We start from the raw sequence: 23,844 nt of genomic DNA on the forward strand, positions 1-23,844 counted from the left end.
TTCGAACAACCACTGTTGGCTTTGTCGAGTTTCTGTTGTGTTTTCTGTATCATCAATTCCTGGTCTTCCCCTTCTTTTCTGTTTTCTTTGGGTTTAATCAGTGCTTAGAGGGAACTTCACCACTTTCAAATGCGTATGTCAGAAAGGAAGAAATATGTAAAATCCATACCCTGGGCTCCCAACTCAGGAAGCTAGAAGATGTGTTAGTTACCTGTTGCTGCGTTAACAAGTTACTCCAGAACAAAGCAGCTGGAGAAGTAGATAAATAACAATAAAGAATTATAAATAATTATATTATGTATTAGTATATATTATTATATTAACATTGTGTAATAATAATAAATATTTGTTGTCTCTCCCAGCTTCTGAGGGTCAGGATTGGGAGCGGCTCGGCTGGCATTTCTGGTTCAGTCGGGCCATGGGTAGGGCCGTGCTGTCTGAAGGCTCACTGGGCTGGGGGTCTGGTTCCCTGTGAGTCCGGTCCTGGGAAATGTGTGAAGACTTGCTTCATGGCTGCCGTACGACTGCCTCTGGGAAACGTTCCATGTGACTTGACAAGAATCTACTTGGATGTAGTGCTGTCGGATGTAGCGCTGTGTGTCCCGTCAGGCTGATTGACCGTGTTGCTCAGATCTGCATCCTCCAGGTCGGTTCATCTTGTCCTCTCAGCTGGATACCATTTCCAGCCACGGTTGTGGCCTCATGTATGTCTCCCTTTAGCTGTGTCAGCGGCTGCTGCATGTGGTTCCGAACTGTTATTAGATGCCTACACATTTAGGGTTGTTGTGTCTTCCTGTTGAATTAACCTTTTTATCAATAGGAAATATTTCTTTATCTCTTGTTCCATACTTCTTGCCTTTAAGGTCTGTTTTGTCTGATGTTAATATAGGCATACCACCACTGTTCCAGTTAGCGTTTACTGATACATCTTCCATCCTTTTACTTCAATCTTTCTGTGTTTTTATGTGTAAAGTACGCCTTATGTAAATATCATATACTTGGGTCTTCCTTCCTTTCTCTAGCCTGACAATCTTTGTCTTTTAATTAGAGTGTTCAGTCCCCTTACATTCATATGGTTGATTTTAAGTCTCCCATCTTGCTATTTGTTTTATGAGTCTCATATTTTTGTTCTTTTATTCTTCCTTTGCTGTTCTCTGATAAAGTAAGCAAATTTTTAAAAATTTTAAAATTATTTTTAAAATTTTATCTGGGGCAGCAGAGAGGGAAGGGAAGGAAACATGCAGGGCCAGGGGATGCAGGGAGGAAAATACACGTCTAATTTTCCAAAATTAACAGAGAAGGTAAAAGGATCGTAACTCCTAACAGAATGCAGAGTACAGGGAACTTCAGATGAACAGGGTGAAAAACGGAGTGAATAGCAAACCAGCAAAACAAACAAATATAAAGATGGAAGGAATAAAATCAAGTGTATCAGCCATCACGTTGAACTTGCTAATACTGAATTGTTCTATTGGCCTTTTTAAAAAATACACAATGTAACAATCTTTGACTTTTACCCATACACTGTTTCTAAGAATCATTCTTAGAGCAGAGTGATGTTTTTAAAAGGTTGGAATGAGGGGAGTTTGACTTCGGGGTGGGACTAGGGGGTCTGCTCCTGCGGCAGCTGGGAGACCCCAAGGCAGAGATCACAGAGGCTGCCGGCAGCATGGGGCCGGCTCGCGGTCTGCTGTACAGCAAGCGTGTGTGGTTGCTCTTGGCTTGGGTTGCCGGGGCTCTCTGGGCTGGTTCTCTCCCTGCTGTGGTGTGTGCCCTCCGCTGCCCGCGGTCCCTCCGCGTGGCCTCCGTGGCAGCTGCCTCGCCCTCTTCCACGGCCGCCCGGGGCCCGGCAGGTGCAGAGCAGGGGTCCCCAGGCCTGGCCGAGGCTCGGGCCATGAACCAGCACAGCACGCTTCCTCCGTGTGCCCTGCGTGGACTCAATCACAGGGCCGCCCAAACTCACCGAGCAGCGGGCCGCAGCCCCCGCCCCTCGGCTGTGCCGAGACCCCGCGCTCCCATCTGCTGCTCCTGTGGGTGTCCCCCCAGGAGGGGCCGCTGCGAGAGGGCCTCTACGTGGTGTGTCAGTGCCACGTCCGCAGCTGGGCTGACGTCCACGTAGCCGCCCAGATGTCCAGATGGGCCCCGTGGCTCCGCGCCGTTTCTGCTTTGCCTCGAGGTCCCTGTTCCGGTTCCCGGTTGTTGGGTTCTCCCTGCCTCACACCTGCTCTGCTCCTGTGGGGAAGGTGGTCGCGTCCCCTCCGAGCCCGTCCTCCGCCCTGGGCAGGCAGTGGCCGTGGGGGCCGCCTCCGGAGTGGACACCGGTGCGCCGAGCGGACCTCCAGCCTCCACTCTCCAGAGGCAGAGCCCGGTCCACGGGTCCCGCGTCTGTCCGTCTTCACGGGGGGCCCCATCACCAGCCCTGCCCGGAAGCCAGGGACCCCCGCCCGGCCTGGCGGGCGCCGGGAAGCTTCTCTTCCCGGAAGGCCCACCCCCCTTCTCCTGTCCCCTCCTCCTGTCCCCTTCTGTCTCCGGACCCTTCTGCTCATTGGTCGGCCCTCCTGACTCTGTCCCCAGCTGATACTTCCTTCTCTATGCTCGCTGCTCAGAGACGTTTCTTCCTGAAATATCTTCCACGTTTACTCTCTGCATCTCAGCGTGACTGTTCTCCCCATCAGCTTACTGACGGAAATTCCGCTGGGAGAGTGTTCGCTTTTCAGCTCTGGAAGTCTGGTGGAGGGCACTGGGCTTGGCCCCTCCTCCGGTGGTCTCGCTGGCACGGGCTCCCTGAGTCGGTCAGTCTCCTGGGATGCTGGCCCCCTGACACGGGGTCAGGTCGGGGCCCACACCTTTGGGGCCAGCGCTCTGGGTCCAGGCCCTCCCGCACCAGCTGCTGCCGCCCCCGCCGCGCTTCCCGGCCTCAGGTGTGGGCTCCGGCAGCCTTCTCGGCTCCTCTGGGCCTCTTGGTTGGAGAGAGGCAGGGTTGGACCAGGCCCCCAGATCCCGGCCTGGTGTCCCCAACACCGATTTCTCGCCCGGGGGGTCCTGGGGAACCCAAAGCCCGCTGTCCCTGGAGGTCAGCCCCCGTCTGAGGGTGGGAGCCCAGGGCGGAGGCCACCTCCCTCGGACCCCCTTCCCCTCCTCAAGCCGTTCATCTGTTTATTTTTTCACTGCTGCTCCCGCGAACAGGCTGTTGGGTAACGTCCTCATTCTACACGACCTGATTCTGGCACGATCGCTCACCGCACTTGTTCTGAGCTTGCTCGGGGGACCCACCTGGACCCCTGCTCGGAAGGTGCTTGGGCCGCTGGCAGGGGGTGGCCCTGCTCCCCCAGTGGATTCAGAGTATGTGGGGTGGGGGCGTGCTTTGTCCCGGGTGGAATTGGGGTGTCCGGGTGGGGGACGGCCTCCGTCCCCGTCACGGGTCACCTGTCTCCACTCTGTCTCCCCTCTCCTGCTTTGTCTTCTCCTTCCTTAACCGCTAAGTCACCCCTGCCATGCCTGACTGCCCACATGGGTGCTCCTGGGACCTCTCTCCTGCCAGACAGCCTTGGGCGGGGGGAGGGAGGAAGAGCCGCCCCCCCCCCCCAGGTAAAGGCCGAAACCCTGGGTGGCAGGGACCGTGCTGGGAGGGCGGGGGCTGGCCTGGAGACGTGTGGACCGCAGGCAGTAACGGCGGGCGCCCCGCCCGGGACCTGGTCCTGGAGTCAGCAGCCCGGCGGCCTCGTGCTGTGAGCCACGTTCGCCTGCAGGTGGCGCCTTGGCCAGGACGCAGCCTGGGCACACAGCCCCGCAGGGCCCAGCAGCTGACCTGCCGCCGGCCGGGGTGCAGCCACAGCCCCACAGGGCATCCTCCCACTCCCACCAGACCCCTGCGTCCCGACCGGTACCTGGTCCGTGAGCTTGGATTCCTGAGTCCTGGGCCCAAAACGAGTATCAGGACAGGAGGGTCCGGCCCCGTCCATGGCTGCGGCCCCGTCGCTTCGCACAAGCTGCCTGTGGACGGTCAAGCCCACGGCTGCGCCGTCCAATCGCCACGCACCAGCCACCAGCCAGCCCGGGGGAGTGACCCCTATGGCCTGTCCATGTCTCAGAAGGATGCAGCACAGAGGTGTGGCTGGGACATGGGCCCTGGGCCCTGTGGGTGGAGCTGGAGTCCCAGGTGACCGCAGGTGGTCCTGAGGTGGGGTGCGGACCCCACACGGACACACATCCTGGCCCGGGGATGCCTTGCCTGTTGGCGGGGGCGGGGGCCCCTCTTGCTGGGCTGAAGGGGGGTAGCGGTGTGTCCTCAGGCACCGGCAGTGTGTCACCCCCTCTGCCCCCTCGGTGTCTGTGCCATCCCCATGGGGCAGGGAGCCCAGTGCTCAGGAGGGAAGGAGCAGACCTCGCGGGGCTCAGGGCTGCGTGTTGCCATGTGTTTCCAGCCTGCGTGTCCCACTGCAGTGTCCTCTTCGGGCCAAGGACGGCCGATGGTGGGCTGCTGGCAGCCTGCGGCACAAGGAGAGCAGCGTTCAGAGGAGAAGCTCCCGCCCCAGCACACAACCATCAGCCTCCATTTCTTCCTGGGGCGGGGGGGCGGCAAGCAAGTAGGAAACGACTCTGGGCCTTTCCAAACCCTGGGGGTAGAGAGCTGCCCCACCCCCAGCCCTGAGCCCCCCAGCCCTGGGCTCCCTGTGTCCCCAGTCCTGGGCTGGGTTAGGGTCAGGGGGACCTGGGGCACTGAATCCTCCAGGCCTCAGCTGGCACTTGGGCAAGGACACAGGAGGGCACAGGTTACGGGGCGGGTGGAGTTATGGGAAAGCCCTCTAGGAGGCACCAGATCCCCTACCAGGGCCATTCAGCATCTCCACTGGCCCAGGCTCAGTACCAGTGGGGGGCAGATGCTGCACGGAAGACAGCCCAGCTACAGGGGAGAACTGTGCTGGTGGTGGTGGTGACGGTGGTGATGATGGTGGTGCTGGTGACGGTGGTGATGATGGTGCTGGTGACGGTGGTGATGATGGTGATGGTGATGATGGTGATGGTGGTGACTGTTGGTGATGGTGATGATGGTGGTGATGATGGTGATGATGGTGATGGTGGTGATGGTTGGTGATGTTGGTGATGGTGGTGATGTTGGTGATGATGGTGGTGATGATGGTGGTGACAGTGGCAATGGGGAGAAGGATGAGAGCAGCGAATTCTTACAGACTCATTGCCCGGTGCTTAGTGAAATCAACGCCCTCATCCGGGCCCCACTCTTCTCCCTCCCAGCAGCAGCCGGGCCTGAGATGCGCCGTGAGGTGGCCTGGGCCGAGCACCGGGGCCCACCCCGGCTCTCACATCCTTGCGCTCTGGGCACTGGCTCTGGAGAAACCGTGGTTTCTGACCCATGGCTCTGGCCTGCGGTTCCCCTGTGACCAGGCACTCTCGGTTCCATCTCAGAAGCACCTGGCTTTGGGATAGCTGGCCTGAGCTGCAAGAGACACCCCAGCCAGGCCGCCGAGGAGAGCTCCAGTAAAGGAAGTGGGAGCAGGCCCGGGTAAGGGGTGGGGGGAGGGCACCAGCCACCTGGCCGGGCAAACCCAGAACAGGCTGGTGACGGTGACAACGTTCCTTCCGGTCACAGGGAGGCCTCTGGGAGTCTCCCACCTCATGGGAGAGACAGAGGATGACAAAGGCAAAATTATGTCCCGCGGTGCCGGGCACGGCTCACGGGCTCTCCCGTGGGTGAAGGCAGTAGTAGGGACGCTGAGCTGGGGTGTGGATGAGTCACCCTGAGAGACTGGGGGGCCGGCAGGGAGTCTGGGAGTGAGGGCCAGGCTGCCGTGGGGTGAATCCTGGGGCTCCTCCAGGAACCAGCACAGGACCTCCGGGGGAGGTGGACACGAGCAGCCACTGCCCAGAGCACCTCTGCTGCCCTCCTGCCAGCTCGTGGCCACCCGACTCCACCCTAGTGCGGCGCTGGACGGCCTCCTGTGCCCCCTCCATGCCACCACCCTGCCCATCTGGCCAGACTAGCCAGCCCCGGTAGGCCCGGCAGTGGCTGTGTGCCTGCAGCCAGGGAACGAAGGCTTTAGGGCCAAAGTCCGGAGACCTAGGCAGAGGCTCCTGGCCGAGTTTTCCCTCAGTCGGGGGCAGCTCTCAGTGGGCAGCTGCCGGGGCCCTACCTGTCTGGGGCTGTTCTCTCCAGGATCTGCCGGCCTCGCTGAACTGCCGGCACAGGGCTGGCCCCGGAGGGGGCCTGGAGGAGGGGACACCGGGTCAGGAAGGAGGAGGCGGCATGTGGGGGTCAGGACCCAGGATCCCTGGGTTGATTAGGCCCCTCTGAAGGAATCCGCAATTTAGTCTGGGTGTCTGGAAGTTCCCCGGGCCTCCCAGAAACCAGAAAGGAGGCGGGGAAGCCCACAGGGAGCAAGTGGGTGGGGCTGGGCTGGGAGTGGGCAGGTCTGCCCGGTGAGGTCCTGAACAGATACCCTTTGGGATGCAAATCAATCTCCGGTCAGCTGACTCGTCTTTCGATATCCTCCCTCCTGGAGAAAGGGCTTTAAAAATGGCTTCCATGCTCCCTTAAAAAGTACCAGGCACAGAGCAGGTTGGGGCCCAGGCTGAGAGAAAGCAGGGCAGGCCGCCCTTCTCACTAGCACTCTCCCCTCTCAGCTCGGTGCCGCTGCCCCCGCCGTGGGAGCTGCAGGGTGGTCCTCGGGCCCCAACCCCGCCCACAGCACACACCCACTGCTGCATCCCCGCTCCCGCAAGCCCAGCGTGTCCTCAGGTGTATCTGTCCTCCCACCGCAAACTGCAACTCCTGCTGATACCTGGGAGTTCCCCGGAAGCCCCCTTCCTCACCTCAACCCCGGCACCTCTCGGAGGGCCCCCTTCTGTGCACTCCCACACCCACCTCTCCAGCCCTGCCAACAAGCCACCAGACTTGTGCTGCCCAAGCAGCCTCGTGGGGCCCCTTCTCCCTCTGGTGGTTGCCCGCTGGCCCAAGCATCGCCGCCCCGGGCCCTCTTTCTGGACACCCACACCTGCACACAGTCCCCCGTGCACACACTGACACGGCCCACGCGTAGTGCCCCCACCAGCTCCGAGCTGACCCGAATCCCCGCTCCCCGGTGCTGTGTGTCCCCAGTGCCCAGGAAGGGCGCCGCCCAGCAGGCACCTCCGGCACGCTGGCGCCTGTGCTGAGCAGGTGGGCAGCCTCTGGCCAGTCCCCCTCCCAGTGCCTGCATTGGTGCCTGTTGCCTGGCCTTTCTGCTCCAAAGTCAGCCCCGCCCAGCTCTGGAGAGAGGAGGCTGCAAAGGCCTGGGGCGCAGACAGCAGTCAGGCCCCCTGGGGTCCGGCAGCCACAGGGAGGGAGCGGCTGGGCTGACCCTGGAGAGGTGTCAGGTGCCCGAGGCCTCCTGGTGGGGTCCCTCTCTCCGCAAGGGAGGTCTGGTGTCTGCTGGAACCCAGGCCTTGCAGGGCACAGGCGCTCACTCTGCTCTCAGGCCTCCCCGGGGGCTGCTTGGGGCCGGACTCCGGCTCATGGGGCCTTGATCCCCAGCCCTGTACAATGCTGGGCGGGGGAGCCCTGTGAGGTCTCCGCGGGCGCCTGGCTCCGCCTGGGCTCCTCTCAGCCGGCTCCCCGCGCGGCGCGGCCGCCGGAGGGCGAGGCCGAGCGGCGCCGCGGCGGCCCCACTGTCCGCGGCGGCGCCGGGGGTTGCGGCCCCGGCGCAGGTCCGAGCCGGGCGGGCCCTGGACGGCTCGGAGGGGCGGGGCCGGCCGGCGGCGGCGGACGGATCGTCAGCACAACCGACCGCCTGCCGGTCTCCGGTGCCCAGCCGAGCGCAGCGAGCCCGGCTCAGGGGACCGGGCCGGGACGCGCTCGGGGCAAGGTCACTGCAACAGGCTGGCCCCTGGGGGCGGCCCGCGGGGACCCGAGCCGCGTGCGGGACGCGCAAGTGCTCAGGAAAGTCGAGAGCTGGTACTGGGCTGAAGGCGCGTGGGAGCGGGACCCGGGCGGGGGTCCGGCGTCCGCTTGTCCCCTCCACCTCCCACTCCCCCCATCAGCGGCCCGGCTGCGTGCGCCGGGGAGCCCCTGTCTCGCTCGAGGAAGGCAATCCTTTCCATTGTGAACTGGCCGCGTGGCGCCCTGGCCCCTCCGGCCGCACCAGGGGTCGCACGGAACCCAACGTTTCCCCGGCTCCCCGGGGTCACGCGACCTAGACTTGTGGACTGATCACCCTCCCTAACCCCGCTGCGGGTAGCCCGGAGCCGAGTGCGCGCCCTCTCGTCACCCAGCGAGGTGCCGAGCACACGGGGGGTCGTCAAGTGCCCCCCCCAGGCGGCGAGGTCGAGACTGGGCCGCTGCGGCGGGCCCGCCGGTGTCCCCTCGGCGCCCCGCGTCTCCGCGGCCCGGCCCCGCTGGGCTTCCTGCTCGCGCCGCCGGGACTTCCTCCCCGCAGTGCCCGGGTGGCCACCCGGGCGCCAGACCCGGAGGCGGGGAACCCGGGGACACGGGAAGGGGGGGGGGCCGGGGCGAGGAGAGGGGAAGACACCCTGGAGCCGGGAGGGGCAGGCGCCCCGGGTGGACCCCCGGCTGGAGAGGAGGGGTCCCTGGAGCCGGGGCCGGGGCAGTTCTCCAGGCGCCGGCTCTCAGGTCCTCTCCGCGGGCGCTCGCGGCCAGCGTCGCCGGGGGTGGAGCGCGGCCCTGCCCCATCCTGCCCCATCCTGCCCGTTCGGTGGGGCTCCGCAGTGCGTCTCCACGCCGAGTGTGGAGGCCGCACGGCCCGGCGCGCGTCTGTGGGCGCGGGTGCCCCGCGCGCCCCTCCCGGCGCCCCCGGCCCGCTCGCGGAGGCCGCCCCGAGCGGAGCTTTGTGACGTCAGGCGGCCGGCGGGCGGCGTCACGCGCGGGGCTGACCCGGCGCGGGGCGGGGGCCGGGCCGGGACGCGGAGCATGGAGCCGCGGGCCGGCTGCCGGCTGCCCGTGCGGGTGGAGCAGGTCGTCAACGGCGCGCTGCTGGTCACCGTGAGCTGCGGCGAGCGCAGCTTCGCCGGGATCCTGCTGGACTGCACGAAAAAGTGAGCGGGGGCGGGGGCGCGGGCCCCGAGACGCCCCCGGAATCCCCTCGGGACACCCCCCCCCCCCCCGCCCAGCGCGCGCGCTGGCCCAGGGCCGGGACTGCTCCGGGGCGGGGCAGCGTGGCGCCGGCGCCCGCTTTCGGTTTCTCCAGCCCCGGGTTCGGGGTGCGCGAGCGCGGCCGCCACTCGGGGGGGAAAAGTGGTTCTCAAAGTCGTCGCGACTTTTCGGGCAGGGGACCGCGCAGCCGGGCGGGAACGGCGGTGGGCGCCGAGCCGGAGCCTGGGCGCGGCGCGTGGAGCCCGAGACCCCGCGCCCACCGCCGCGCCGCCCGGCTCCGAACTCCGCACGTCTGCCATAATTAACGCACTTTTCTTTGTTCAGACTCACTGTTGAATTCGGCTGTCTTCAGAATTGTCATCCGCCGGGGTGGGGGCAGTGGGTTCAGATGCGCTGCCGCGCTTGCCCTGTCAGTTACTCCCAAGGGGGGGGCGGTGTGTAATGTAATGCCCCCCCCCCCAGGAGCAGTCGGGGCTGAGGTGGTTAGGATTGCTAGCGAGCAGTTGTGTCCAGCGGCGGGATTTAAAAACACTGTTTCGGGTTGAGGAGCTCTCGGCAGAACAGGAATGAAAAGATACAAGTTTCAGAGCTGTGCTGAGCTCCCTTCGGGAGCCGGGATTCTCTGCTGGAAGGGTCCCTGGGTAGGCCTGGGGGCAAATCCATCCTGAGAGGCACCTGTGTGCCGGCTGCAGGGATCCCTGCAGCGGGAAAGAGTCTCCTGGATACAGTGTCACATGGTAGTGAGCTGTCGCGCAGATAAATGATTAGGCATTAATCAGGCACTAATGTCTTGAGGCTCAGGCTGGGCCTTATTTTGAACCAGGAGCAGTAAACGGCTCCCCTTTGCAAAGGCCCAACTTTTTCCCTCAGTGGAGGCCAGATTTTGTGCCGGCGGCGGGGGTGTGGTAGGAGGACCATCACCTTTCAACGACCACTCTGCTGGCATTATCTCCTCATTAGATGTGCCAGAGCCATTTATGTGCAAGTCATGTGATTTAACATATGGCCTCCCAGGTGACTGTCGCCCTGCTCTGCGCTGGCTACTGCAGAGAGCGCTCGGTGGGACCTAGTGACCCTCTGGGGCTGTAGCATAGCCGCTTGGAAGCCGCCAAGCCTGTCCCCTGGGGTGGCTGAGGGTCCTCTGCCACCAGTGGCCACCACTTCCTCCGCCGGCCTAGTCCTGCCTCTGCTCCTGGGTCTGTGCAGGGCTGCACCCCAGCGCTGCCTGCACAGCCCTGCCTGGCTTTTCCTCCCTGAGAGGGGCCCTGGCAGGAGAGGTACCCCCACTCTCGTTTTCTGGGCTCCCTGACTCAGGGCAAGGGAGGCTGGGGGTGTCTGCAGAGGCTGCCGGCCCCCCGCCCTTGGTCTCTGCCTCCAGGCAGGGCTCCCGTCCCTACAGCCCGTGGCTAACCTGCTGTGGAGATCTGCACCGCCCCACCCGCTTCCCCACCCCCTCGTGGAAGGAAGCAGGCTCTGCTGGGATCCCAGCATGGGAAGTGGCAGCTGTAGGACGTGTGGGCGGCAACCCTGCCGTGGCCACATAAGGCTGTAACCGGAGCCGCCCATAGAACTGGGCGCTGGGCCTCAGTGGGCACAGCTCTGCCCAGCAGCTCTCCTTTCTGACTTGAGTGGGCTCCCCGCGCCCGCCCCCGGTCCCTGAAGAGAGCCTGAGGAGAGACCTGGCCTCTCCCAACCCCTCCTGTGTCTGAGGCTTGGCCCTGAAGCTGCCCCTGTCCCTGCCCACCCCACCTCCCCTCTGCAGGTCACCTCCAGTTTCATCCTGATCCCAGTTTTCTACCATGATATTGTGAGTTGCAACGCTCATGTTTACAGCCGGCTTGTCGGACAGGGTCCAGAGGCAGCTTACGACCTGGCCTGGGTGTTTCTGGCAGAGGGGCCCGGCCTCGGGCCTCGGGGGTCCGCAGCACCGACCTGCCTCCCCGGGGGCCGGTTTCTCCTCAGGGCCCACTCCCCCTACCCCATACGTCACGGTGGCAGGGCCGGTCAGTGAGGCCCCATCCCGGGTGTGGGCACTGACAGGCGGGCAGAGCAGCTGGGGGCTCAGATTGCAGGCGCCTGCCCACCTCCTGGGGCCTGTGGGTCCCAGGGCAGCAGGCCGGTGTGCCTGCGGTGCCCCAGCCGGGAGCAGACCAGTCACTGCCACGTGTCAGCACTTCTCGAGCTCGTGGGCAGACCCCGGGGGCCTAGGAGAACAGAGGGGTCCCCCGGGAGGGGCGGTTCACGTGGGCCCCTGGGTCCTCTCCTGCAGCGGTGCCCAGCAACCAGTGTTAATTTGGGGGCACTGGGGCGACAGCACCCCTCCCTTGGTGCTCTGGGAGCTCTGGGCTGAACGTCTGTCTGTTCACGGAGGCCGGGCCGAGGTCCCAGCAGGCGCTCAGAGCCGCCGGGCTGGTGCCGAGCTTTGAACCTGCTGACAGGCTGCTGTGTGATCTGAAGCAAGACCCTTGGCTGCTCTGAGTGCCTGTGGCTCCTGCATCCACATTCATTCATTGAGCACCTACTGTGTGCTGGGAAGTGGCCTTAAGTCCCTGGCATAACTGCTGTGGTGCACGGTCCTCCAGTATCTCCGGTGGGCGCTGTTCGTCTGACACATAATGATGCAGATGGCCCCGGCCTGCCCTGACCCCACAGCTCCACTCTCCAGGCTGGGGTGCGGTGGGGAGGCCTCTTGTGGGTGATTTGGGGGTGGACCTCTGGTTGAGGACCTCAGGTGGGGTGGCCCAAAGACAGCAAAGTCTCTGAGTGCTGAAGGGATGGTCTCCCGGTCAGTGGGCATGAGGGCCAGCTGCCTGTCCGGCCTGGCCAATCCGAAGCCTCTGGCCTTGACCTCTAAGTGCGCGTTTCGTAAACTTCCCCAACGTGAGTCACCCAGGGTGTCGTTATCACACAAGACTCCGGGGCCTCTCTACTGCAAAGGTTGGGTACGGGCCTTTGGGACCCACACCCGCCCGGGGGGCTTGGGACCCAGGCTTCTGGAGACTCAGCTGGCCAAGAATCCCAGCCACGGCCCGTCCCTGGGCAGAAGAGCGCCCCTGCCCCATCCCGGACACACCTGTCCAGGCCCCACTGGGCTCGTCCTCCCTGCCCTTGGGGAGCTGGAGGGACTGAGAGTGCCCAGTGCATCACAGGGTGGTATGACCTGCAGCCAGTGGGCAGATGCCTCACTCCCTGCTCTGCTTTGGACCTGGCCAGCATGGCTGGTCTCCGGAGCTGCTCCACGGAGGGGGTGGGGGGCGTGGGCTGGGGGCCTGGCCTTGCGCTCCTGGGAAGAGGGACGCAGTCACCTGAGTCTTATTGGAATGATGCTGATGGTTCTTCAGCCTTTGGTCCAGGACTCTGGGGGCCAGCTGTGGCGGAGACCCTAGGTTGATAGCCACGGGGGAGGGGCAGGGTCCCACGTGTGGCCCTGGATGAGGGGCCACTCTGGCGTCCAGGCTGCAACTCCCCGTGTCATCCTGCATTCCGCAGCTCCCTGAGCAGAGGTGGACCTCCGCACGGCAGCCTGACACCCACCTGCCCCTCCCCTCGCTCGGGGCTCCAGCCCTGCGGCCGTCTGTCGGCAGGGCTTTGGGATAGAGAAACGGCCACCGTGTATTTTCTAAACCAACGCTGGGGCGTACAGCCCGGCCAGCCGCAGGGTGGGCCTCGCCTCGGGACCCGGGCCTGTCTTGGGACTGACTGCAGGCTCTGCCCACAAGGTACCTGCTGCGGGAGGCTGCCCTAGGCACCTGGCCCTGGGCTTTGGCCCCCGGGATGTTTCTGTTCCGGAGCCACGTCTTCTCACCTCTTTACAAGACACCGGGGTGGCCTTTCCCCGTGGGAGGACGAAGAAGGAAGGTCCAGGGCAGATGGGGACCTGGCCGGGGCCAGAGGCTGCCAGTGGGCACCAGAGACGGTTGGGCTCCAGGCCTGCCGAGCTGGGAGGGCGGGGGTGGGTGCAGCGTGGAGCGGGGGGTGGGGAAGCGCGAGCTCTGGCAGGCGGCAGGGCGCCTCCTAACCATGGGCCCCCCCAGGCCCGCTGCTCTCGGAGGGGCGCTAGGCTGGAGGCACAGACGAGCCCCAGGGACATGTGGGATCTGAGGCTTGGCCACTGGTGTCCCACCGAGGACTGCAGGCCAGGCCGCTTCTCTCTGGGTCCCTGTATCCATGCCGGTGACCGTGCCCTCACCTGGGCAGAGCGGTGGGTGACCCTGGGGACTCTGTCTCCTGTTCCCTTGGGGGCAGAACTGCTCTGCTTTGGGGTCTGATCCCTGTAAGCCCCCTGGCTGAAGCTCCCTGTGCGAACTCCTCGCCCGGGCTCGGTCTCCCCAGCCTCTCCTCAAACCGCAGGCCACCTGCCCCTCCCCCAGCTCCCCAAGGACGCGGTGCTGAGGTTTGCGCAGGGCGCCTCGGGTTTCTGCGTGGGCACATTGGCTGGCCTTGCGCTCCCTGTCGAGGCTGGGCCAGGCCCTGGCTCCGCCCCTGAGTCACCCCTGCGGGGCCCCGTGAGTCCAGACCTTCCGCATCGCAGAGGACAGGACAGTGCGGGCATCTGGGTCCCTCGCCCCAGACCTGGCAGGCCATCTCTCTGGCTCCAGGGCCACCCCAGCCCTATGCCTGCCAGGGCCCTGCAGTATCACGTGTGGGGCTCTGCCAGGCCGGCCAGGGCCTCTGTCCCTGGGTGTAGGCCCACGTGGGCACAGCCTGGCTTCTCCGAGGGGCCCGGCCCCGTGGTCAACCCACAGGCCGCAGTCGGGCCACGCCTTGTGCCTGGGGGTCCAGCAGGCACCCCTCGGCGGACAGGTTGCTGAGGTCCTTCCCAGAGAGAGTGGCCTTGGCTGGTGCCATCCCCGCGCCCAGAGGCAGCAGAGCTGGGGCACGAGCACGGACCCTGCCTGTCCCCCGACCCGCTGGTCTCCCTGGTCTCCCTCAGCTTCACTGTCCCATCCGAGAAATGGGAATGGTGATGACGGCGCCTCACGGGGCTGTAGAGAGAGGACCTGCTCTGGTCTGCAGGCCGGCAGCCAGGGTCCCGCTGGCCCTGTTTACCCACCGGCAGGCGTGGGTGTGGCCTGGGCAGGGCGGCAGCTCTGGGAAGGAAGTGTCCGAGTCACGGGGCCCGCCGTGGCAGCCGCGGTGCCATTCCACTGGGCCGTCTGCAAGGAACCTCCCCCTCTAGGCTGCAGCCCACAGCCCCGTGGGCAGAGGGGGCATGCATACCAGGGCACTGCTCACAGCCGAGGCCGCCTCCCAGTTTGATCTGCCTGGGTAGGGCGGTGTCGACTGCCAGACCCTGTCTGTGTCTGCTGGGTGCAGGCCCAGCCCACCCAGGGGCCCACAGCTTAGTGCTGTGGCTCAGGTCAGGGCCTGGGTCTCTGGCCGTCCTGAACATGCAGAGACCCCCTGAGGGTTGTGTGTGATCAGTGGGGCAAAAAGCTCCCTGAATGGGCCACAGCTGCAGAGTCTTCGGGGCCACCTGTCCCCAGCCTGTGTGTGCAGAGAGGTGGCCGAGAAGACTGCAGAGCCCCCCGGGCCGGCTGGCCGAGGGCACAGTCCAAGCCTAGGAGGGTCCTGGAAGGCAGCTGGGTTGGGGGGTGGGGGATGACGGGAAAGGGGCTGCCCAGGGGTCCTGCTCCTGGGGTCCCCGGGCCCCAGCTGGCAGGAGGGGCTCTGCACCAGCACAGGCGGGCTGCTGGAGGGTGAGGAGCAGAGCCCGAGGAGGGGATACAGGCTGAGTCCCAGCGGGGTGACAGCCCAGGGGCCTGGGAAGGTGGGGCGGGGTGCAGATGAGAGGGGGGTGTCGGAGTGAGCCCCCAGTTCATGGCCTGGGTGCCTGTGAATGGTGGGCAGGAAGTGGGTTTTGGGGAGGCCTTGGGAGCAACCCTCCAGCCCCAGATGTGTGGATCTAGCCTGGTGTGTGGGCCCCCTGGGTCATGTGTGTGCACACGTGTGTGGATGCACGCTTGCATGCATGTGCCTGGGTTTAGTTTGCCAAATTCTCAACCTGTTCTGAATGCCCACGAGGGGCTTGTTGAAGGGAATGAGCCAGGTGTGGGGTCCAGGGCCCACTCTGATGCCTGGGACTCGGGTGAGGTTTGGTGACACACCAGCCTGTCACGCCCCTGGGTGGGGGCTTGTCGCCCACACCTGGACACAGGCAGACTTTTTCCGTGAAGGGCTGGTGGCCATGCGGTGTCTGTCACAGGTGCTCAGCAGTGCCGCAGGGGCCCTGCGCGGGCAGTGGGCGCGGCTGTGTGCCAGTCACACCTGACTTACAAAACCTGGTGGCTGACTTGGCCTGGGGGCCGTGGGGTGTGGAGCCTCTGTGCCCAGTGCCCAACCTGGGGCTGGTGAGAGGGCGGCCGACAGTCAGGGCATGATCCTGGGGCCCCCTTTCCCACCCCTGAAAGTCTCCGCCCATCCTGGTGGAAATCATACACGCCTGCTTCCCGTGGTGGCTGCAGGAGCCGTGAGACGCACCCCGCGTGCGGCCACCGCTGACAGACGTGGTCTGTGGTTCTTGTTGTCGCCATTGGTCGGCTAGGACGTGGGGGCCTGTGGCTGCGGGGGCCGCAGTGGGTAAGAGTCGGGTGGGAACGGCTTGGTCCTTCCAGGGAGAGGGGCCCTTGAAGAGCCACATGCCCATGGGTGATGGGGAGGGGGGAAGGGGAGGAGGGGGGAGGGGAGGGATCGCAAGGGCTGACCCCACCCAGCGCAGAATCCAACCTCACAGGGGGCCAAGTCCCCTACTGCTGGCCCGTGGCTGGATGCTCCCCCCCAGGCTGGCCCTACTGCCATCTCTCTTTCTCTCTCTCTTTCTGTACCCCTCCCCCTCCCCTCTTCTCCCTCAGTCATGGTCACAGGTCACAGGTCACAGGTCAGCCGTCTGAATGAGCTGCATCCTCCATGGCCAAGCAGAGGGCAGGTGGCCGTGGCCCTGGTTTGCTGGACCCTGTAGATGCAGAAGTCATTTTTGAGAAATGACTTCTTTGAGAAACAGCAAAGCTCACTTATCTTTTCTACTCTGATTGAATTACACAAGGGAGGGAGACACTGAGGTACAATATTCTAATCCTCGTTTCTCTTAACTTGGCTCAAAGTCTGTTCTGTGCTTAAAAGTGAAAACTAACAGCTTTTAGCTAAAGCAGTCTTACAAATTAAATCGCACGTGTTTAAAGTTATGTGTGTCACCGCCAAAGGAAGGTGTAGCCTGTTTGGGCTTGGCTTTCCTTACTTGTGCTTTCCTGTGGCTCAGAGAGCAGCTTGCTGATCAGATGTGACTTCCCCACATTCCCAGCGCGGGGCCTGGCGGTGACGGTCATTGGCTCTAGAAGGGCGCTACTCCCAAGCCATTTGATGCTGGGACACCTGAGTGGAGGCTGCTGGCCCCGAGCTTCCCGGGGAGAGAGTCCCGGCTGGGGGGCCCCGGAGGTGCCGGCCACACGCTCAGGCTCAGCTGTGGGTCCTCGCGGGAGGGGGGCCTCCTGCTTTCTCTGGCCCCTTCCCATGGGTCACGTGGCCTTATCGGTGCCGCCTGGCCAACTCTGTCCTGGAGCTGGAGGTCCTCAGGGAAGGGGCCGGGGGTGCTGGCAGGAGGGGTGGTCCTTCCAGGTCGTGGTGGGCAGGGGCGGCCTGAGTGACACCCTCACCTGAGAGCCGTGGGAACAGGTGGGCCCAACTCAGCATTCAGGAGGGAGCAGGCTCACTCCCAGGCCCGGGGCTCTGGTTTGGTGGCTGACCCCTGTCCTTGCTGGGCCTGGCCACGAGTGGCCCCCACCCCCAGACACACGTCCAGCACCCGGGACCCCGGTCCTATGGGCTGTCCTGGGACTGGGGGTCCTCCCAGGGACACACGTGGGGTCTTCCCTCTGGGAGTGCTTCCCTCAGGGAGGAGGGGCCTGAGTGGGTGAGGCCTGTGAGCGAGGGCCACTGGCCACACGGCAGCCGGCCCCCTGCAGGCCAGGTCAGGCCCGTCCCCAGGCTTCCTGGGCCCCAGGCCTGCACCGGGTCCTGGGAGGCCTCCAGCTTCAAGCCCGCGTCCCCCCTGTTGCCACGAAGTGAGGTGTGGATGCTCAGTGCCTGTCGGGCCGACGGTCTCCATGCTGGTCGCTGGTCGCGTGACTTCAGAGAGCGCAGCCCGCAGCTGGGACGCCCCCGGGGCACGTGCTGGGGTGCTTGCCTCTGTTAAAGCCCCGAGATGCCGCTGGGCCCTCCGGGAGTGGGGTCTGCTTGCGGCGGGGCCCTCCCTGTCCTGACTGTCCCCTTCTGTCTCCCCACCGCCAGGTCCGGCCTCTTCGGCCTGCCCCCGTCGGCTCCGCCGCCCCAGGCCCAGGACCCGCCTGTCAACGGCTGCCACGGGCCGGCCCCCACGGAGGGGGACACAGAGGCGATGCAGCTGGGGACAGGCCCCCCGCCACCTCCCGGTGGGGACCAGGCCCCTGAGACCGCCAGCCCCGAGCCGCCCCCGCTGCCCGCCGGAAGCCTGCCCCCGTTCCCGCCCTATTTTGAAGGCGCCCCCTTCCCTCCCCCGCTCTGGCTGAGGAACACGTACCGGCAGTGGGTGCCGCAGCCGCCCCCCCGGGGCATCAAGAGGACACGCAGGCGCCTGTCCCGCAACCGCGACCCTGGCCACCTGGCCCTGAGCCCCATCCGCCTGCGGCCCCGCCAGGTGCTCTGTGAGAAGTGCAAGAGCACCCTGAGCCCCCCGGAGGCCAGCCCCGGCCCCCCGGCCACCCCCCGGCCGCGCAGGGAGCCCCGAAAGCCCGAGGACCCCGACGGTGGAGGCGACGCCACCGCCAAGAGGAGCAAGAGGGAGAGGCGGCAGGAGGCGCGGGCCCGGGTCCCCCGGAGCCCGGTCATCAAGATCTCCTACAGCACGCCCCAGGGCACCGGCGAGGTGGTGGAGATCCCCTCCCGCGTGCACGGCTCCCTGGAGCCCTTCTGCCCGCCGCAGGCCCCGCCCGGAGGCCCGGACCCCGAGGTGCCCAGGGACAGGCCACCCGCCGGGGCCCCCGCCTCCATCCCCAAGCTGAAGCTGACGCGGCCCCTGCCCCCCAGCGCTGCCCCGCCGCCCCCCAAGATCCGCCTGAAGCCCCACCGCCCGGGGGCTGGCGAGCAGGAGCCCGTCTACAGGGCCGAGCTGGTGGAAGAGCTCAAGGGCTGTGGTCGCGGCCCCCGGGCTGGCTCGCCCGCGCCCCTGGCTGACGGCTCTGCCCGCTCCGGGCTGGCGGACTCGTCTTCTGGAAGTTCCGGCGAGGACGACGACTGCAAGGGGTGTCCCCGAGGTGAACACGGGCGTGACGGCCTGGCTTTTCTCGCCGCCTGCCCCCGGAGAACTGGCTGTGCCAGCGTGTCGGTGTGGAGCAGCGACAGCCTGGACGAGTCCAAATCGTCCAGCTCAGAAGTGACGTCACCAGACATGTGTGACCTCTCGTCCGGCGACGGTGCGTCTGTGCCGGCCTCGTCCAAGGATGCGCGGCCGACGGTCCCACCGCTGACGGTCAGGCTGCACACGCAGAGCGTCTCCAAGTGCGTTACCGAGGACGGAAGGACCGTGGCCGTAGGGGACATCGTGTGGGGTAAGGTTCATGGTTTTCCTTGGTGGCCAGCACGTGTCCTGGACATCAGTCTTAGCCAGAAGGAGGACGGGGAGCCCTCCTGGCAAGAAGCGAAAGTCTCATGGTTTGGTTCTCCAACTACATCGTTCTTGTCTATTTCAAAACTCTCCCCTTTCTCTGAATTTTTCAAACTGAGATTTAACCGTAAGAAGAAGGGGATGTATCGGAAAGCTATAACAGAGGCTGCCAATGCCGCCCAACACGTGGCCCCGGAAATAAGGGAGCTCTTAACCCAGTTTGAAACGTAACTCGGGTTCCGACCAGGTGAGTGTGTGCGGGGAGGGCGGCCTCTCTCCGGCCGTCCCGAGCCTGTGTCTGCGTCTGGGCTGTCCCTCCGCCCTGGGCCTCCGTGAGCCAGGGGGACGCGAACGCCCCTGGCCATCTGGCCCGCTGCTCCGAAGGGGGCCGTCTGGACGATCGCCCCGCTTGCTGGCAACATTGTCCAGCTTTTCGATTCACAGAAGAGGTGCTTTAAAAGCAGGCGAGTCGTCGGCCACCTGTTCAGAGAACAGAGCTAGTTTGTGTTTTGCGGCCGTCTTGCAAAGGACCGTAAAAGGTCTCCTTGCTCTTTCATTTCCCTTTGGAGAAAGGAGAGGGTTTTAAATATGGCGGCTTTGACTGATGGGGCGGTGGTGAGCGCAGGGAGGGGCTTCCTCTCTTACCCACTCTTCCCGGGCTGCAGCCGGGGCCTCCCTCCCCCACCTCCTGCTTGCAGGTGCGTCCAGGGGTCTGACTTTGCCGGAAGGAGGAATGTCACTGAGCTGCCTGCCCTCGGAGGTAGTGCCTATGGCCCAGCGCTGCTCTTCTGCTGCCAGTGGGGGCTCCCCTCCGTCAGCCGGCACGTGGGTCCTGGACATTGGTGCCAGGGGCTCCAGGCTCCTGGTGGCGGGGCCGGTGCTCTGGGATCTGTCCCTGGGCCAGTGCCTCGCCCTCTGTCTCTGCCCCCAGGAGACCTTTGGAGGATCTCCAGCCACAGGCCTTATGGAGCCTGTGTGGGGCTGGGAGGTGTCACCACCTGGGGTTGGAAGCATCACCTTGTGCCGTTGCCGTGTCACCAGGTGGGGCGGGGCATCACCGTGTGGCATGTCCGGTCACCTCGTGGGGTGTCAGGAAACGGCCGAGGGGCTGAGGGCGTCTGCCGTGAGCTTGCCCTGGGCCCCGAGATGCAGGCAGATGTGGGCGTGTTCTCATCTGGTGGCTGCCGCCAGCTCTGGTCCCTGGGCAGTGGGGTGTGTCCAGCAGTCACTGGTGCTGGTGGTCACTCTTCCCAGTTCTGACTGCCCTCTCTGTCCTCCCCTGGTTGGTCCCGGGCGGGCTATGGTCCCCCGAGGCTCCAGGCCGCCTGGGTGGACCGGAGGGGACATGACAGGGTCCCCTGTGAGGGGCAGCCCGTGGCGGCAGTGGTCTTCCTGGCTCCGTGGCCTCATGCCCACGCCCACAGAAGCAGCCGGCATGGCACGGGGGCTGGCCCAGAGGACGAGCTGGGCCTCTGCCTTCGTCTCCGGACCCTCAGGTGACCTTGTCTGGCCTGGCTGTCCTGCTCACCCACCTGTCTGTGCCAGTTTCCCGGGTGACGCGAGTTTTCAGGGCTGGGCAGGGCCAGCCCATGTGGCTGGGGAGGGGCTTTGTGGAGTGCTGGTGCCCGCTCCCTGCTGTGCCGGGCGCAGCGGGGTCCTGGGATTGAAGAAGCAGTGATGAGGGGCACGTCTGGGCCGGGGTCCCTGCCGGGGCTCCTGAGGCCTTGTCCCCACCCCTCCCCCACCTGCTTCCCACGTCACCTCCTGCATGGCTCCCCGGATTCCGGGCACGACCTTCTCCTGTTGGGGACCAGGCACATCCCCCATCAGTTCTGGCCTTCGTGTTGGGGCGTGGCGCCGACCTGGTGGCATCCAGGCAGCTAGGGTCTCAGGTGAGGGCGGCCAGCTCACCTGAGGGGCAGCGGTCCAGAGAAAGTCCAGATGCCCTGGCATCGGGCTTCCTGGGGCATCTCCCTGCTGTGGCCAGGCTTAGGGGCACCCCTGGCTGCAGCCGCGTCCCGCTGGCCTGGGGACCACCCGGGGGGCCCTGCCTCTCTCTGTGCCCTTCCGCTCCCGGCCCCGCCCCTCTGCTCACAGGGCCCAGCCCGTCTTTGGCCTGGTGTCGGGCAGCTCGCCCACGTGCGCCTGCTGTGGGCAGAGACAGCCCCGTGGGTTCAGGGCTCTGCGTATCAGGAAGCAGAGGAGGAATCTCGCCAGACGGGTTTGCCTGCTGTGGGGGCCTGTGCCCCCCGCCCCCGCAGGGTGTGGAGCTTTGGGAGCGTGGTGGGGCGGCCTGGATCCTCTCGGCGCCAAGGCACCAAGTGGTTTTGGCTGATGGGCTTTTGGGTTTTGTTTTTTGAGGCTTAAAGACTGAGCTGAGGTTTGTGCCAGCCAGGTGGCTGATCTGCTGGCGTCAGCAAGCCGGGGTCTCGCGCTCAGGTGGGGTCTGCGGTCTCCTGGTGGACAAGTTTGCTTTCAGGTGTCAAGTGTCTGGGGAGCAGCCGTCCAGGCTGCTCCTTGAAGGGGAAGCAGGGAACTGCCCTCTCTGGGGAAGGTGGGCTTCCCCAGGCAAGCTGAGGGCTGCGGGGCTGGTGCAGGAGGAGGGTCCCGGCGGAGCTTGTGTGAGATGCTGGTGGCAGTGCCCCGTCGTGGTGCTGAGGTAGGGGCCAGGGTCACCAGCACCCGGGCGCGTCCTGGGAGGAGGAGGGACCTCTCGGCGGGCGTGGGCCCCCCGGGCCCCCCACGGGAGGGCTGGGAGGCTGGCACAGGGGCCTGGAGCTCGGCCGGGAGGCCTGCTGGGGAAGGTGGTCCTCCAGGCCCCACCCACCGGCCACCCCGGCCTGGCCCAGCTGACCCTGCAGCCACCTGAGGACGGCTGAGGCGGTGCCAGGAGCTCCTTGGGGTTTGGGGTGTCTGTGCTGCCCGCAGGTGTGTCAGGAGAGTCTCAGCAGAGGTGGGGCTGGGCCCCTTCCAGGGACGTGTGCCCAGCACCTCTTCCCCGAGAGACCGTGCCCCCTTTGCAGGGCTGCTGGAGGCTCGGCTGAGAGGTGGGTGCCCATGCGGACGTTGTGAGAGTCGCCGAGCCGGCCTGGGGCCTGGCGGCCAGGGCGCTGGGGAGAGGCCAGCGGGGCCTGGCTGGGCACAGAGGCTCTGAGCAGGCACCGCCCCCAGGGTGCTCACGTGCTCCCGCGGGGCGCATCTCCCGAGGGCTCCGCACCCTGCTCTGGCCCCAGCAGGCTGGCGACTCTGAGCCCCATTTCCCCATCTGTCTCCCGGGTAGGGGCTGAGTGAGGGGACTTGTCTGCAGCCAGCTTTCTGGCTCTGCTTTCCCAGGGGTCCTCCCGTGTCCCCCCGGGGTGGGGCCGGGGTTGTGCTCCTGACTGGATGGGCTGGGCAACTCCTGCTGCCCACTGGTCAGGGGGGCGAGGGTCCTGCAGGTGGGACAGGGATGCCCTGAGTGCGGGGCTGGCCCCCCAACCTGACGGGTGACAGCGACTCCTCCCGGGGCTGGTGTGACCCCAGGGCCTCTTCCTCGCAGACCCGGTTACGTGCTTCTTCTCTCCCCACCCACCAAGGGGTCGGCCTACCAAGGACTGAATGCTCTGCTGGATGGGGGACAGAAGTGTGCACAGTCACCGAGGCCCTTGTCTGGGGGGCTGGGGAGAGGGCTGTGACTCACAGTCCCCAGATTTGTGCATAATCACGCACAGGAATGTGCTGAGAGGGGACAAGGGCCTCCCAGCAGAGTGTCTGGTGAGGAAGCTGATTTGGACTGGGCATCTGGGAAGGCTTCCTGGAGGAGGTGACATATAGCTGAGATTAGAACAGTGAGCTAATCATGAGCTAATAGGGTGGGGATGAGCATCTGAGGATGCAAAAGGAGCAGCATGTGCTGGGGCCCGTGGCAGAAGGAAGCTGGGCATGTCCTTAGGGGTGGGGAGAGGCCCAATGTGGGCCTGGTGGCCTGAGGCCCCAGCTGTCGCCTTATCCTCAGAGTAGGGGTGCCATGGGAGAATTTCAAGCAGAGGGTGGATGGTCCTGTGCTCTGGGACAGCAGTGTGGTAGGGGCCCGGAGGCTGGAAGGATGTGCCAGAGGATGGAGGCTCAAACCAGGATGGGGCGTCAGAGGGCCACGGGGAGCAGGAGGCAGAGGTCCAGGGGACGGGCTGGGCTGCTGGGCGCGCCCAGAACTCGGGGACCACCATGCCCCTCACCGGCCGTGGAGGAGGTACTCCGGTTGCCGGCATCTGAATGCCTGGGTCTCGGCTGGGAGGAGTCTCGGGGTCCAGCCTCAGAGGAGCCTTGGGGCCGAGCGATGGATTCGTGGGATGACATGGGTGAGGACGAGGCCGTGGGTGAGCACGGATGGGCTGGGGCCTCGCCCAGCCCGCGGGCACCACCCAGGTGAGGGCAGGCGGTGATGGAGCCGTCCGTTACCAGGTGCACGGTCACTGGGAGCGCACCCCGAGGGCCTGGGAGGTGCGGGGACGGGTGCCCCGGTGTCCTGGGAGCCGTGACAGCTCAGAATGCCACCCAATGTCCCAGCCTCTCAGCCCAGTGGGAAATTAACAGACCCCGTGTGAGCTGGGAGGGTCCAAGGCTGGGGCCCAACCTCCCGTGGAACCGCAGGGGCCCTGGCCCCTTCCCTTCCTGCCTAAGTGGCCGGGCTGCTGGCCAGCAGGGAACTTACGGGGCTCACTTCGCTGGCAGCTCCGAGCGCTGGGTTTTTTGGTTTCCCAAAACCAAAAGGAGGAGGGCACCCTTGGTGTGAGCCTCGTCCCCTATGAGCTTCCTGTGGCGCTGGTACAAATGACCTCACGCTGGGCAGTTGGAAACAACAGAAATCTCTTCCTACGGTTCTGGAGGCCAGAAGCCCGAAGTCAAGGTGCCGGCAGGGCTGTGCTCCCTCCGAGGCTCCAGGGGAGGGTCCTTCCTGCCTCTTCCAGCTCCTGGGGGCTCGGGCGCTCCCGGGCCCGTGGCCGCGTCACCCAGCCTCTGCCTGCGTGGTGGCGGGGGCCTCTCTGCTGTGATGCGTCCCCCCGCCTTCCTCCGTGAGGACCCTGTGAGGCGTTCATGGGCCACCTGCTTGGCCCAGCCTGATCTGCTC

At 65.3% G+C, this 23,844-nt stretch overlaps 1 protein-coding gene across 10 annotated transcripts in view; it reads left to right on the forward strand.

The window, feature by feature from the left end:
- The first annotated feature begins 8,332 nt into the window (after positions 1-8,332).
- Positions 8,333-23,844, forward strand: part of PWWP2B (PWWP domain containing 2B) — a 31,536-nt gene continuing 16,024 nt past the window's right edge. For 7 of the 10 annotated variants that reach the window (XR_014248834.1, XR_014248835.1, XR_014248836.1 and 4 more), the window contains exons 1-2: positions 8,333-9,045; positions 17,387-18,984. Coding sequence is in view for 2 of the 10 variants with exons in the window: in XM_082406694.1 (XP_082262820.1) it covers positions 8,921-9,045; positions 17,387-18,968 (1,707 nt within the window). In the remaining 8 variants the exon portion in view is untranslated. Of the gene's footprint in view, positions 9,046-16,003; positions 16,162-17,386; positions 18,985-23,844 lie in introns of those variants that run through there. The other 3 variants (XR_014248840.1, XM_082406695.1, XR_014248841.1) reach the window with 2 other exon arrangements.

Source organism: Balaenoptera borealis, assembly GCF_965194805.1.
Source record: "Balaenoptera borealis genome assembly, chromosome: 10".
In the NCBI taxonomy this organism is placed as follows: Eukaryota; Metazoa; Chordata; class Mammalia; order Artiodactyla; family Balaenopteridae; genus Balaenoptera; species Balaenoptera borealis.